A 15,951-nucleotide genomic window follows, 5' to 3' on the forward strand; every position below is an offset into this window, starting at 1 on the left:
CAAGGCAGGCCCAGGCTAACGACCATAAAGAAATCCAAAGTCCTGTTTGTTATTAGAAAATGGGGAGCAGTTAGTAAGAAATAAAATATACCTGAGGGAGCTGGACTTTAGGCTCTGGATAAATTACCTGACAGCTGCACTCAAAATCCAGAGCTGGGAATGAAAAAATGTAAATGGAGAAGGGAAACAGCAAGGTGGGTTTTGACTGTGAAATATTCTGGCTTGGTATAGAAGGAGCAATGGGTCAAATCCTCAAAATGCAAAGGTAACTCCAAGGAAACAATAACCCCCTGGTATTTAAATGTGTATTTTGGCACTGACCCAAAAAATAAAAGTGTTTCTGCTCTGTGCAGAGCTGAGCACAATTCAGTTCTCACAATGATTTTAAACAAGAAGCAGCTTTTGATTTTTAAGGGGAAAACAAAACAATCTGGGGCGGATGTTTTCCTTCTTCCCCTCGACCTTCCCTGTCGGAAGGGCAGCAGTGCCTGGGCTGGAGCCGGGGAGGGGAACACAACTCAGTCCTGGATGGGGCTGCTCCAGGGAAAAGGACAACGTGTCACACACTCCTGGAACCCTGCTATGGCATGGAAGGGACCTCAGAGCTCATCCCATTCCCATGGCAGGGACACCTCCCACTGTCCCAGGTGCTCCAAGCCCCAGTGAGCCTGGTCTTGGACACTGCCAGGGATCCAGGGACAGCTACAGCTTCCCTGGGAATTCCATCCTTCACCCTCCCAGGGAACAATTCCCAGTTCCCACTCTCCCATCCATCCCTGCTCTCAGCAGTGGGAGCCATTCCCTGGGTCCTGTCCCTCCATGCCTTGTCCCCAGTTCTTCTGCAGCTCTCCTGGAGCCCCTTCAGGCCCTGCAAGGGGCTCTGAGCTCTCCCTGGAGCCTTCTCCTCTCCAGGTGAGCCCCCCCAGCTCTCCCAGCCTGGCTCCAGCCCTGCAGCAGCTCCATGCTCCCCTCTGGCCTTTCTCCAGCAGCTCCACATCCTGCCCTGGCAGGATCCCATCCCCATCCTGCCCTGCCCATCCCCAGCCCTGCAGGAGAGGGGAGCAGAGGGCGGAATCCCTTCCCACCCATCCTCCAGCACAAAACACTTCAGAAACACTGGGACACCAGCAGGAGCACTGGGACACCCAGCAGGAGCACTGGGACACCCAGCAGGAGCACTGGGACACCAGCAGGAGCACTGGGACACTGGGCCAGGCCACCAGGGCTATTTTTGCCAGGCTCTGTCATTCCCAGCCCAGACCAGGACTATATTTAAAGTCCCAGAGCCACGGGCAGCGTCTCATTTTATCTCTGCACTGCTCGAGGGCTATTCTGGGATTTACAAACAACGTAGGATCACAGAAAATGTGGGTTTATCTCCTTTTTCTTCCCGGGGTAAATACAAACCCAAGTCAAAACTTTTTGAGCCAAGTCACAAAATACCTTAAACCCCCGGGGGTTTCCAGGTAGGAGAATGCCTTTGAAACCTTCCCCTGCTATTTTATCACCAGGAGATAAGGAAAGAAGGAAGGAGGAAGGTTTGCCCCGTGCCAGCACTTTACAAACCGTGGATTCTCCCTGCTCCAGCCCCCGAATCCCACCGGCCCGTGCGGGATCCGGGCAGCATTCCCGCAGCATTCCCGCCGGGTGGCACACAAAGGCTCCTTTCTGTCCCTTTTTGTCCCTTTACCTTTTTATAGCTGCCCTCCGCGGGCGGCGGGGATGCTTTCCTGATGACGTCACCCATTCCATCATCCCGCTCCCGGCTCATCTCCCCCGCTCCCGGCTCCCGCTGCATCGGCCCCGCTCCCGGCCGCACATCTCACTCCTGCCCCGGCCCCGCAGCCAACACCAGGGATGCAGCGCTCGCTCCCGGCCGGGATGCTCCTCCAGCACCTCTCCTCTGTCCCGCAGCACCTTGCTTTTCCCAAATAAAGGCAGGAAGCCCCAGGGAGAGGAGCAGGGAACCGGCGTCCTTCTCCAGCCACTGCCAGCGCCGGATAAAAATAACCCCGAGCTCCAGCGGCTGCACAAGGGCAGGAAAAATCCCGGTGTCTGATGTCAAAAGCCCAGGCTGGCCGTGCTGCCGGGCCGGGAGCAAGGGGCTTCCTCCTTCCTTCCTGGGGCTTTTCCCCTGGGAAGTTATCCCAGGGAATTCCCAGGATCCACCACAGGGATTCACATCCCACAAATGGGAACCACCAGCTGGAATTTTTACTCCACGCAAGACCCACCAGCAAGGACCCCACGGAGCTGTTCCCTGGCTAAACTGGCTCTTCCAGGTGCAAAAATTCCTACATTTATTGGAATTAAGCACCAGAGGCACCCAGCCTAACCCTGCTCCCCATCCTGGGAGTGGGGAGCTTAGGGATCCCCCAAAATTCCATCCCTGGCTCCTGGGGGGACTCAGAGTCCACAAACCTGGAGCTTCCAGCCTCTGCCTCCAGCATCCCTGCCTGGAGATCGGGGCTTCCCAAGGGCACCACTGACCCCCTGCCACACAAATCCTGCTCTGTCCCTGCTGGGATCCCATCCCAGCTGGAAGGGTTTGTCTGGATCAGCTGCAGGGAGAGCAGAGCTCATGCTCAGGGCAGGAATTCCCAAAAGGAATCCTTAGGAAAATGGAATTATGCCACAACTTCTCCCCAAAACCTGGCACATCAGCAAGAAAAATCCTGATTTTTGGAGCAACACAACTATACACAATTTTAATTGCTCTCTGATGTTTAATGAGATATCCAAGCCATGCTGACACCATTCCAGCCCAAATGCAAATTCCAGATAAATTCCCAGCTCTAACAACACCCAAGTGATGCATCCCAGCATGAATCTACTCCAAATTTTCAAGGCAAAACCAGCAATAACAAATGTCTAATTCCATTCTTGTCCCTGGATGGGGCTTTGTAACTGTAATTCCCAAATGAAACAAAGTCGTTCTCTGGATATTTCCTTATTTTCAGTTTCCCTCCGCCGCTGACTCACAGTGTCCTTTCCTGCTGTTGCTAAACCCACTTCCTCTCCCAGCTGAGGACGGATCCTGACGCAATAAACAAACCCCAAATAAATAAATAAATCACGGCACAGCTCCAGGGGAAGGATGTGTGGCCAGAAGCAGGGGCTGGGGCTGAGCCTGGGATTTGTCACCAGTCCCCTCCTGGGGTGTGACAGTCCTGCAGCGCCCTGTCCTCACCATTGGGAATGTCCCCATGTCCCCTCCCTGGCTGAGCCCGCTCCTGCTGTGCCCACCCCTGCAAAGTGACCCCAAAGCCACCCCGAAGGGCAGGAAGTGATACAACCCTAAAAATAGAAGTAGGAATAAATATACTTTTAGTGTTTAGGCTATTTTATCCCCCATCCCAGCTTCCAGCTCCCCTCTGCCCTGCCCTCCAGGGCTCTGCATTCCCTGAGCTGATCCCAGAGCTGATCCCAGTCTCCAGGGAAAACCTTGCACCCAGGAGCTGTTCCAGGCCACAGGAGAAGCCCCAAACCTGTCTAAGCAGCACAGCTGGAGCTCCTGGAGCAACAGCTGGGGGCACATCTGGGGGCCTCAGTGCCAGGACCTGCTCCCTTGGGATGGGCACCTCCCTGCTGGAAAAAGCTGATTGAAACTGGGATATCAAAAGGGAAATGAATGTTGGGATTCTCAGCACAGGGACCAAACCCTTTGGTGTTCAGCCCCTTCCCCATGGGCTGAACCCACAGCCAGCACTGTCCCTCTGCTTGGAACATCCCAAAAAAGGCTCCATGTGCCCCAGGAATGCGGATCCCACTCCCTCTCTGCAGGGGGAAGAGCCTGATTTTCTTTTTCCAGCAGTAAGGGAAAGCTCAGAGCAGCAAACTCTGGAGCAGGTCAGATTCTGGGGGGGCCCTGGGATGGGAGCACAGGGAGCCAGCTCTGCCAGGAACACCTGGATGGCCATGGAAGGGTGGAAATCATCCCTGAGTGAGGCCAGGAAATAGGGCACAGGGAGTGTGGAGCGCTTGGAACACGCCCCCATGGCTCCAGAACAAGAAGGCAGCAAAATTCCCCTTTCCTGAGCATAAAAGCATTGCTGGAGCCACTGAAATCCCCCTCAGGGCTGGGGTGTGCTCCAGAGGGGGAGGAATTCCCCCTTCCTGCTGGGATCAGCTCCCAAACACCCTGGATCCCAAAGGAGGAGAGGAGCTCCTGAATTCCCAGCAGAATTCAAGGAAAGCTCTCCAAGGTGCCAAAATCATGGGCATGGAGCACTCAGGGACTGAGGTAAATTCCAGGATCTTGGAATGTCAAGTTGCCAGAACTATCAGGGAGAGATTCTTTACAAGAGGATGGGATAGGACAAGGGGAAATGGTTTTAAACTGGATGAGGGCAGGGATGGGTGGGATATTAAGAAGGAATTCCCCCCTGGGAGGGGGGGGAGGCCCTGGAATGGATTTCCAGAGAAGCTGTGCCCAAGCCCAGTTTGGATGGAGCTTGGAGCAGTCTAGGACAGTGGGAGGAGTCCCTGCCCATCAGGATGGGTTTTAAGGTCCCTTCCAATCCAAATTATTCTGTCATTCTGAGATTCCATGTTGAATCGATTTTATTGCAAGTGTTGGAATAAACCTCTCCCACCAGTCCCTTCCCAGCACAGGGCTCTTGCAAGTTTGTAGAATTTCAGGATTAGCTGACCCCAAGGCCTCCCTGTGCTGATGCTTCCCTGAGCTTCAGCACACCCCACGTGCTTTTCCAGCACTTGGCAGAGCCTTTTTTTGGGATCCCTGTCTGAAGGAGGCCCCAGAGCTCCCTGACAAAGGCTCTGCTTTATTGTCACCGCTGTGGGACGAGGGGCAGTGCCAGGGAGCCTCCCCAGCTGTGCCAGCCTGGAGAATTCTCCATGGGGAGGGGCCAGGCCAGCAGCTCTCCAGCTTCTCCACACTGGATTTTCATGGAATTTGAGGTTTTCCCCAAGGCCTGTCCCTTGGAGTTATATTTTGCCACCAGAATTTGCACTTACTTTTAAGGAAAATATGATATCAGCTGATTTTTGGAGCCTCCAAACCCTGCCTGAGATCAAACCAAAGAAACCTCACGAAGCCTCCAATTATTTTGTGAACTTTATGGATTAATTCTGGGGTTCACTGGGATCCTGGGAGGGGTGGGGGGCATCCAGCCCTGCCTAGTTCATCCCTGGAGCTTCCAGCCTGATCCAAAGTGGCATCAGCACCTCCCTGGCACAGGGTTTGCCAACAGATCCCTCTCAAAAACAGCCAAATAAAATCAATCCCAACACCTGGACACATCCCCCATCCCTGAAAAACCCACCAGGCTCTACCACTGCACCACCTCAGAGATGATCTCTAAGCCAACAAAATCTCTTTTCTCCTCAGGTCTCTTTTTCTTTTTAATTTTCCTTGCACGTGTGGAGCCTGGAACCATCTCCAGAGCCCTGGTGCCAGCAGATAGCTCAGCCCTGCCTGGTGCCAGAACACGGAGCCAAATCCCGTTCCCAGGGGCAACTGGGAGGCTCCTGCCTCAGGCACGGGCACTGGGTGCCCCTGAATTCTCTGCTTTTCATCAGAAATTCAAAAATCCGTGATTCAGACACATCACCCACTTGTACAGCAATGGTAACAAACGTGGATTAAAGCAGGGGGAGGCTGAGGAGCCCAGCACTGCTCTGTGCAGCTGTCAGGCCCTGCTGAAAATACAGATTTACAAAGCAAACTGAGGGCCTGGCTGAGGCTGAGGGCCAGTAAAGCCCAGCTGAACCACCCAGCAGAATAAAACCTTTATTTCTGGGCTGAAGCCTGGATTTGCACGCTGGATTTTTATTCCATGTGGGCTCAGGAGCTCACAAAACATCACTCAGCCAGGGTTTTCCTGGTCAGACTGCAGGAGGAACTATGGAGCCCTAAATAAAATGTTTGATAGAGGGAAATAAACTGGAATAAATAAGAAAGGAAGCATAATTAAGAGAGAAACCAATGGCACGGAGAGTGGCAGCCTCCAGCCTGATTCCAGGATGCATCCATGGAAAAGATGGCAGATGCTGGGACCTCCAGACCATGGAAGAGCCACAATAAATTCCAGGAATTCACCTGACAGCCACATCCTAACCCCAGGAGAGCCCAGGGCCACCCGCACTTCCCAGCCCAGCACTGACAGCTCATCTCTGGGGGAATCAGGGATTTCAGGAATATCTTCCTCTTCCTCAGCACCTGCCCATCCCAGCTCCCTCTCTGCCACGGATTTGGTGACCCAGCCATGACCTGGGCACGTCAGAGTTTTTCTGCTGGAATTCTCCAAAACAAACCCATTTTTTAAGTTTTCCCAAGAGCTGACTTGTTCCTCTCTTTGATTTATTTTTAGTTTCTTTAGCAGTTCCAAAAAAAGGGGTGTGGGGAAGGAGCAGAGCAGAGGAAACACTGCCACCTCCTCCCCCGGGCAGCCACCGAAATCCCATCACTGCTGTGATCCCAAAGCCCGAGATTGCGGTCCACAAAAGGATTAAAGCTCGGCCCTAGGGTTCACGGGGCTGGGAGGGGGCTGGGGTTGCTCTTAATCGCTGCAGCACCCCAGGAAGGTTTGGAAACACACTTCAATCGAAAAGATGTTTCCCGGGATTTTTCTTCCCTAGGATTTGGGTGGTTTCTGGCTGGTTTCCCTCTAATATTTATGGGTTTGGAGGAGAGGAACCAATCCATAAACGAGCAGGGGATAGAAGCAGGGAAAGGCAGCGCTGGCGCAGTAACACCCAGGGATTTTGGCCAGGCCTGTGCCGCAGCTCGGCATCATCATCACCATCATCACCATCATCATCACCATCACCATCCCACCCCCCGGAGCCCTTCCAGCCGGGAAACAATGCCCAACCTTTAACCCGTGCGTTCCTGAGTATGCTGGGAAAACATCCGCTGCTCCCAAACAATGGCACCATTTATCCCGGCTGTCCAGAGCAACAGGCTCGGAGCTGCAGGGAAATCAAAAGGCTGGGAAAAAAAAAAAAAACCAAAACACGAAAAAAACCCCCAGGATAATTTTTCCAAAGAGGTTAAAAATGGAAATTCACTTCCAGAATCGCTAGACTGAAAATATTCCGTGCAAAATCATTTCAGCTCCTCTCTGTTTCGTATCTTTTCCCTTGGTGAGATATTCTGCATCTGCGATATTTTGTTGAAAAACACGGCCTGAAGTTGGAATGAAACACGAGAATGGAGGAAAAACAAGGAAGGGGCGCTGGCCTGGGCAAGGCCCTGCTTGCTGAGGGTCCGGCTCTGGGGATGTTTGGGAATGGGGCTTTTCCAAAACACTGCACGTAGGCAAAGGCATTCCTCAGCATCGCCGTGCCAGAGGGACAGGTGTTGGTGCATTTGACAATCCACCGGTGCCATCGAGCCTCTAACTGAGCCATCGAGCCCCTAAATGAGCCATCGAGCCCCTAAATGAGCCATCGAGCCCCAAATGTGCCATCGAGCCCCTAATTGAGCCATCGAGCCCCTAAATGAGCCATCGAGCCCCTAATTGAGCCATCGAGCCCCCAGAGAGCTGCTTCCCGTGCAGGTGCACCCACAGCACCCATCCTCTCACCCCTCCTCTCTCCAGAGGGAAACGAAGCCCCAAGCCCAGCCCTGCTCCCAACTTCCCCACTGAAATAACCCCCCCAAACACGGCGACCCCCGGGGCTGGGGCCGGCCGGGATGCCTGCTCACAAACACCGCCATCGCCGGGTCCTGCGGAACCAGCAGCGGACCGCAGCCTGTGAATCACCATCCTGCGCTCGCAGGAACGTGGGAAGCGCAGGAAATGCTCTAAAAAAGACATCCCTGCGCTGCGGCAGCTCCGGGGCTGCCATCCCGCGGCTCTCTCGCTCCCAGGGAGCGGTTTTATCCCGGCAGGAGGGTACTGGGAGGAAGGCAGAGGGATGTGGGCATCCCTGGCCCCGCTGAGCCCCCGAACATCACATGGCGAGCACAAAAGCCCCGGGGCTGCTCTGCCTGCCGAGCACCGGGGCTCCCGGTGCGAACCTCGGGAGGCTCAGTGCGAACCCCAAGATGCTCAGCGCGAACCCCAGGATGCTCGGAACGAAGCCCAGGATGCTCGGTGCGAGCGCCAAGATGCTCGGAGCGAACCCCGCCGTGCTCGGTCCAAACCCGAAGCGGCGGCCCCGCGCTGCCGCAGCCCCGGGGGTGGCACAGACCGGGGCTGGCTCCGGCCGGGGATGGCCCGGGGCTCGCCGGAGCTGCCCGGGGCTGGGGGCCAGGCCGCGCTCGCCCCTTACCTGGTAGGAGCAGTTTTCCTGGTGAACCATCTCGGTGCATCATCCGCCGCTGCCGCCCCGCCGGCAGCGCCCGCAGCCGCCGCGGCCCCGGCGGGGGAGGAGGAGGAGGAGGCTGGGGAGGAGGAGGAGGATGGGGAGAAGGCAGCGGCAGGAGGAGGAGGAGGAGGCAGCCCGGGAAGATGGATGCGGCCGCGCTGCTCCGCCTGCGCAGCGGCGGCCCCGGGAGGGCGGGGGGGCCGGGCCGGGGCCGCCTCCGCCCGCTCCGCGCCGGGCTCCGGGCGGGGCCGCTGCGACCGCGCTCCTCTCCAGGAGGGGGAAAATATCCCTCAAACCCCCGCTGGACACGGGGAGGCTCCCCCGGCCCCGGCGGTGCTGCGGCGGCCGCAGGTCCGACCCCCCCGAGCCCCCCGGGACCGGCCCTGCCGGGGATGGAGCGCTGCCCCGGGGCACCCCAAAGCAGCCGGCCCTGAAATAGCAGCTGCAGACACCTTCCTTGTGCCTGCTGCCTCGGCAATCCCGCGCGGGAATTTCTGGGAGAGGCTGTGCCCTACATTCCCGGTTATTTTTACCTCCTGCAGCCGGCAGGGAGGGAGCGGAGCTCGGCCCCAGCGCCCACCTGGCCCCAGCCGGCTTTGGGGCCGGGAAAGCGGGAAAAGGCCCAGGCTGGGCATCAGGGAGCGTTCCTGCACTGAAGGGCGGGTGAAGCACGGGAAGGGGCTGCCCAGGGCAGCGGTGGAGTCATATCCCTGAAAAGGTTCAGAAAACGAGTGGATGGGAATGAACCTGGACCACTCGGGAATGTGGCTCAGTGAGCACTGGGTGATCTTGGAGGTCTTTTCCAACCACAGCACGAACCCAAACAGCCTCATTTACAAGAGTCTGGCCCTGGCTGCGGCTGGAAGGTGAGGACACAGCAAATGTAATTTTCAATCCTTTTTTAGCACTTCCATGGGGCACTAAAACACCCAGAGAGCGATGATGGGGTCACAGGCTGGGCTCACACCATGCCCTGGGCACTCCCAGCCAGGCAGGGAACAGCAGAAATTCCATCCTCCCCTCCTTCCCTCCTTTCCAAACAGGATTTCTCCTGCTCCTAGGCCCAGCTGTTCAGGGATTCACATGACTAAATCCAGGAACACTTGCTCAGGGCAGCTCAGATTTGATTCCCCCACACCAGATGTGCCTCTAGAAAAAAAAAAGGCCTTTGTGGGATCATCACCCTGCCCTAGCTTTCCCAGCTTCCCACCAGCACAGACAGGCTGGAGCAGCTGTGGGAGGATGGATGGAGAATCCCTGGAGTCCCTGTGCAGCTGGGGCACGGATGGAGACAACCCCCAGACCCTCCTCCCCAGTGCTCTCTCTCCCCTGCAGCAGTAGAGCTTAAAAAAAAAATAGAGACATTTCATTTAAAAAGAAATAATTAATATATTCTGCATAAATTTTTCAGAGAGAGTGAAGTCATCCTTGGTTTTTCCTGGATCTGCAGAGAATCCCATTCATGCAGACATCAAAATAAAAATTCATCCAAATAAACCATCCCCACTCTGCAATCTGCTGCATAACCTTGGCTTTGTTTGGAGAAGGATCTGTGGCAAGCTAAAAGTGGCTCCAAGCATTACATAAACTCAAATTCCATTTATTCTGTGCATCACAAGGAAAACTCCCAATCTCCCCCCTCAGTGGTACCACACAGCTTCATTTTCAGTGGCACAATTCCTAAAGCTGGATCAGAAGTGCTTGAAAGGGAACTTTGAGGAGGTGAGGTCTGAGCCCACCAAGGATTCACTGCTGGGAATGGGGAGGGTCCAGTGGTGACCCAAGGCTTGGTGCCAACCTCCCCATTCCCAGGGCTGGAGTGGATCCCACAGGAATCAAAGTTTCTCCCAGAGAGAGCCAGGCTCACCTGCTGCAGCAGAGCCACCTGCTCCTAGGCAGGATCTGCCCCCAGCACATGGAGCCACGGAGGTGGGAAAAGCCAGGAATTATCCCTGACCTCTGGATTTGCTCCTCTGCTGCAGCCCCGTTTGCATTCCCCGGCAGGCAGGCAGGCAGGCAGGCAGGAGGTGGGCAGGCAGGTAATGATTAAAGCTGAGAGGGATTAATGGGAGGGAAAGGCTCCTGGCAGCTTTCCAGCTGGGTCAGCGGGAAGCAGCGATGCTCTGGGATGAGGAGGAGCACGGGCTGCTGCTTTCACAGAGAGCAGCTCCTGGGACCCCCACCCGCCCCTTTGCACTGGGAAAAGAAACCCAGGGGTGCCTGCCCTGCCTGGGCTGCATCTCTTAATTAAAGCACCCCCAATTTAAGGGGTCTGATACCACTTGTGAGATGATCCAGACAAGTTTTCCCAAACCTTTCCCCAAACCAGCTTTGGATTAGGAATGTGTGGCTCGGGAATCCCTGGAGAACATCTCTAGAGGGGCTGGCACTGAAACCCTGCCCTCCAAACCCCTCCAGGGGGATTGGGAAGGTGCCGCTGGGGCAGGGCATGCCCTGGAGGTGAGGTGGGCACCAGGAGTGAACCAGGCCTGATTCCTGCATGCCCACAGGGGGGATTCAACCCCATGGCACAGGCAGCACATCCCTGCCCGCAGACATGCGGGGAAAAGAAACCTCAGCTTCACCAGACTCTCAAATTCTGCCCGTGAGACAACAGAATTGCCAAAATTATTGCTCTACAGAAGGAGGAAATTACAGAGGAAATATTAGAAATATAGAAATTATAGAAAAATATTAGAAAAATAGAAATTATTTTCCTCTACAGAAGGAGGAAGCACCTGGTATCCCAAGTTCTGGGGGAAAAGAGAATTTCTGCCTCTGGGCTTGTATTTTTAGGTTGGTTTTTTTTCCCCTCCATTCTTAAGATCGTAGGAGCCCCCAAGGCACATCCCAAGCCTTGTCCCAGGGAATTCCCAGTCTTTCTGCATTCCCTGGCTGCCCCAGCTCCAAGGAAATCATTAACAGGCGGAGGGAGGAGCACAGGGAGGCTATCGGCTCTCCCATCCCCATTCCGGCTGGGAAAACGCTCCTTCAAAGGGATAAAGGCGGCCAGGGAAGCCGATCCCTCCCTTTGCCGGTGCTGGGAGCCGTGGGAAGGAGGGAGGGAGGGAGGGAGGGAGGGATGCAGGGTTATTACTCACAGCCAAGCCACATCCAGCCCTTTTCCCGGGGTTTCTGGCATTTCCCACCTTTATTTTTACACACTCGTATCGTGCTCTGATCACCCCCAGCCACAAGAGCTTCACCCACAAACCTTTGGAATGGGAAGGGAAAGAAGCAGGAGCAGCAGCAAGGCAGCCCAGACATGGAATTCCTGCTGGACACACCAGGAATGCTTTCCTGCCCACAGGCATTCCCAGAGGGGCCTTATCAGCTGGGAAGGTTTATTTTCCAGGCTGGTGTTGGCCAACCCACCCCACTGATACAAAAGCCAGGCTCAATAAGTGATTTTTTTTTTTTTTTTTTCAAATCCCAAAATAAATGTGCTGCTGCAGCATGGAGCAGGTGAAAATCAGGGAGGAGTTCAAGAGCTGGGAATGTTTTGTCTCAGTTTTCAGAGAATTGCAGGACCGGGGAATGGTTTGGAAGGAAGGAATTTAATGGTTTGGTTTGGAAGGAATTTAAAGCCCATCCAGCCCCACCCTTGGGAAATTTTCCCCTATCCCAGATTGCCTCAAGCCCTGCCCAGCCTGGCCTTGGACACTCCCAGGGATCCAGGGGCATCCTTGGGAAAATCCATTTCAGCCCTGCTCCACCCTCCCAGCCAGGAATTCCTTCCCGATATCCCATCTAACCCAGGCCCTGGGAGCCATTCCCTGTGTCCTGTCCCTCCATCCTTGTCCCCAGCCCCTCTGCAGCTCTTCTGGAGCCCCTTCAGGCCCTGGCAGGGGCTCTGAGCTCTCCCTGGAGCTTTCTCCTCTCCAGGTGAACATTCCCAGGGCTCCAGAGGGGCTCCAGCCCTGCAGCAGCTCCGTGCTCCCCTCTGGGATGATGATCCTCAGGGAAAACACCCATCAGAGGCTGAGACAGGGACCCAGCCCCAGCCCAGCCCCAGCACTCCAGGATGCTCCTGCTGGGCTCCCAAAGGCTTCCCAAGCACAGCAAGCTTGTATGGAAGCAGGAATTATATCCAGCATCCCGGGATTTCAGCTCTATTTGCTGATGATTTCCTGGGAGTGAGGGATTTAGCTCCTCTTTAAGCCCAGTTAAGCTTTCCCTGGGTTTAAATCCAGCAAGAAAAATAAAGAAAAAAGCGATTATTTTTAATCAGTTAATACTCGACATCTGTTGGAAAGGGGAGTATTTGTTTGGATTACATCCATGGATAATGCTCTGCACTATTCCTTCTCTACTGAAGGAAGAGGATGCCCAGGGCTTTTCCCTCATTCTGGATGTGTTACTCTGCTCCAGGAGGGAATAAACCTCCAGCAGGTTGAGGACCCAATGTCCTTCCCTTTTCAAGCCTTTTCTACTTCCCTGGAATTTTCTGGATCCTTTACAAGCAGCACCTTTACAACCCCACCTGAAGCACCAGAGATGGATTTGGGATAAAATCACACAACCCAACCAGGATGTTCCCTGCCCTAAAAGCCTGGAGCAGAAGGATACAGCAATTCCCCATCCTGATTCAAACACTTCACAGGGAATTGCAGGGACTCATTTAAGCCACCCAAGTATTTATAACTCTCCAGTGATATAAAAGCCACCAAGCATATGGAAAACAAGCAGATTTTTCCATGGAAGCCATCCAGGAAGGCTCAATGGTACCACACAGGCTTCATTTTCAGTGGGACAATTTCTAAAGCTGGATCAGAAGTGCTTAAAAGGGAGCTCTGATGGTGAGGTCGGAGCCCACCAAGGATTCACTGCTGGGAAAAGAAAAGGGAAGGATCCAGGCAGAGCTCAGAGCCCCTGGCAGGGCCTGGAGGGGCTCCAGGAGAGCTGGAGAGGGGCTGGGGACAAGGCCTGGAGGGACAGGACACAGGGAATGGCTCCCACTGCCAGAGGTTAAATGGGACACTGGGAAGAAATTTTTCCCTGTGAAGCCCTGGAATGGATTTTCCCAAGGATTCATCATCCCTGGAAGTGTCCAAGGCCAGGCTGGAGCAGCCTGGGATAGCTGCAGGTGTCCCTATGGCAGGGATTGGGACTGGATGACCTTTAAATTCCTTCCCACCCAAACCATTCCCTGTCTCCATCAATTTATCTCCAGCACTTCAGGAGTGTGGGGAGACAGCACAGAAAAGCTCCAGCTGCCTCCTTGCAATTTGATTTATTTCTATTGTTAGGAATCAACAGTTCTTGTGGAACGGCAGCATTCCCAGTGTGCAGGATCTATGGAGAGCACCAGCAGGAAAAATCAGGTTTTATCTGAGCATCAATAAATTCACAAATTCCTCACTCTGCAGCACAGTTTGGGGGAGGATTTGTAGCAAATCCCATCAGCTCCCAACGATTTTCCCCAGTTTTGGCTGGCACACACAGACCTGGCATTCCAGGCAAACAGAGGGATTGGGCTGGGGGGGATCTGCCTGAGCTGAACCCCAACCAAACCTCACCCCACCAGAGCAGGGACAGCTGTCCCCACAGAATTCCCAGTCCTGGAGGAGCACAGAGTGTCCCTGCCTGCAGCTGCTGTGCCCCAGCTCATCCCTGTGCCTGTGCCAGGAGCAGCCTGGCACTGCCAGCCGGGACATCCACACCCGGCACGGAACTCAGGGAACCAACTCTGCCTCCACATCCCACTTTCTGCTCCAGGCTGGCTGGATTGATGGATGCTGGCAGCACCCATCCCTCCCAAACCCATCTGGAAAAGATTCCCAAAATTTCATCTATATTGATCCAGAATAACCCAAAATCATTAAAAGTGACCCATATGTAACACCCTCATCTGACCTCTGATAACAAATTTAGGATTTTTTATCAGCCCTGCTCAAATCCATGGGTGGCACATCCAGGCTTGTCCAGCCAAATTTCCCTGTCCCTCCTCTCCCACTTATTTTGTTCATTTTCATTTTTTCAATATAAATTCGCAATATTTGAAAAGAGATTTGAAAAATACAGAATTGCCCCCTCCAGCCCCATTTAAACAGCAGCAGGGAGAGGAATTAATGGATTTTAACAAGAGGGGGAAAATGGCCCAACAAGGGACTTTCCCTGAGGATGAAGGACAGGGTGGGACAGCAGGAATTATTTGGAAACCTTACTGGATTGGAAGCACAAACAGAAATCCCATGTCCCCTACTCAACACTTCAGTTACTGCTCTGGGGAATGTTCCTGGTTGGAATATGAAGCCATTGAAATGCGGAAAATTCCCTGGAATTGCAGGCTGAGGGGAGCCCAGGCTGATTTAAATCCAGGGCATTCATTAATTAATTAGTCCTGAGTGTGGAGTGTCCAGTGTGCTGCACCTGCATTCAGCTACAACAAAAATCAGGTTATTAATTAGAAATAAAGCTCTGAGCCAGAGGGCAAAATCTGGGAATGGGGATGGGATTATCCCACTGCTATCACTTCCAGCCCATCCATCCTTCTCTGTTCTCTTTGTGCTTCTTGGTGGGAACAGCTGAGAGGCCTCATTTCTTTATGGCTTTATTTTGTAATTTTAATTGCAAAAGGGGTGGCAAAAGCCCAGGACTGGGACTTGCAGGCTGCAAAAATAAACACAGCACGCTACAAAGTGGATGTGCAATGAAAAAACGTCTTTTTAAACTGAGCCAAACATCAAAAATAGGAATATCCTGAGCCAAACAGGTGACAGCAGCGGCCTTTAAATGCCTCCTCAAAAAAGGAGTGACTTTGCAGGGACAAATCTTCCTCTGAGTCATGGTCAGGACAAAAATAGAAGGGGATTTTTCCCTCAGCTCTGAAGGCTGATGCCCATAACTCCAAAGTTTTTGGCAGCTATCCACTCTTTTTGAGGGGCCTCCTCAAAATATGCACCCAAGTGTCCCCAGATCTGAGAGGTTCAAACCCTGCTGGGATCAGGGATTTTGGGAAGGATGGAGCAAACCCAGCCTGGTTTTTGTGGCTGGATAAATGCAGGCGCAGCACTCTGGACACTCAGGATTAATTAATGAATTAATGAATCCCCTGGATTTAAATCAGCTCGGATCCCTCTGCCTGCATGGCCAGCCTGGGATAGGGATCCCTAATTCCAGGGATTCTGCCACAATTCAAAGGTTTCAGATTCCATCCAGAAATGGCTTTTGGCCCCAGACCAGGAACTTAATGGTTGCTAAGGAGAGGATGTGGGATTTCTGTACCTGCTCCCACCCCAGTGGCATTTCCATGGAAGCCCTGCTCTTGCTTCAGGATAATTTTCCATTTCCAGCCTTTAAGAAGTGGATGCAAAGATGATTTTTGGAATTTGTCTGCCAACCCCAGGGTCACTGGGAGAAAGGAAAAAAAAAGAATTCTCTTGTCTGGAGCTGCCTGTCTCACAAATGTGATTCCTCCTCAAAGGGTATCACTGCCAGCTCCAAAAACAATTCCCTCAGGGACGAGAAATCCCACTCCTGGCTGCTCTGGACAAGCACTGAGAGTGCAGACTCAGTAATTCAAATAAGACAGGGCAGGCACAGCGAGCAGGAGGCTGGAAAAAGCTAAAAATAACAGGATAAGCAAGGGTGGATCCCAGCTGAGCCTCATTAGTCATGGAGCGAGGGAGCTGCTGGTGGCACAGCAGCACCATATAAGAGCAAGAAAACAAC

General features: G+C 53.7%; 1 protein-coding gene across 3 annotated transcripts in view; it reads right to left on the reverse strand.

Annotated features, from left to right (window-relative positions):
• SCHIP1 (schwannomin interacting protein 1) overlaps positions 1–15,951 on the reverse strand; it is a 37,251-nt gene that overhangs the window by 9,082 nt on the left and 12,218 nt on the right. Inside the window, exon 1 of one of the 3 annotated variants that reach the window (XM_059855857.1) lies at positions 8,242–8,414. The exons of 1 other annotated variant lie outside the window; for it this stretch is intronic. In XM_059855857.1, the coding sequence (XP_059711840.1) occupies positions 8,242–8,271 (30 nt within the window). In that variant the 5' untranslated portion in view covers positions 8,272–8,414. Of the gene's footprint in view, positions 1–1,690; positions 1,986–8,241; positions 8,415–15,951 lie in introns of those variants that run through there. One more of the 3 variants, XM_059855856.1, reaches the window with a different exon arrangement.

This window comes from Haemorhous mexicanus, chromosome 10 (genome assembly GCF_027477595.1).
Source record: "Haemorhous mexicanus isolate bHaeMex1 chromosome 10, bHaeMex1.pri, whole genome shotgun sequence".
Taxonomy (NCBI): Eukaryota; Metazoa; Chordata; class Aves; order Passeriformes; family Fringillidae; genus Haemorhous; species Haemorhous mexicanus.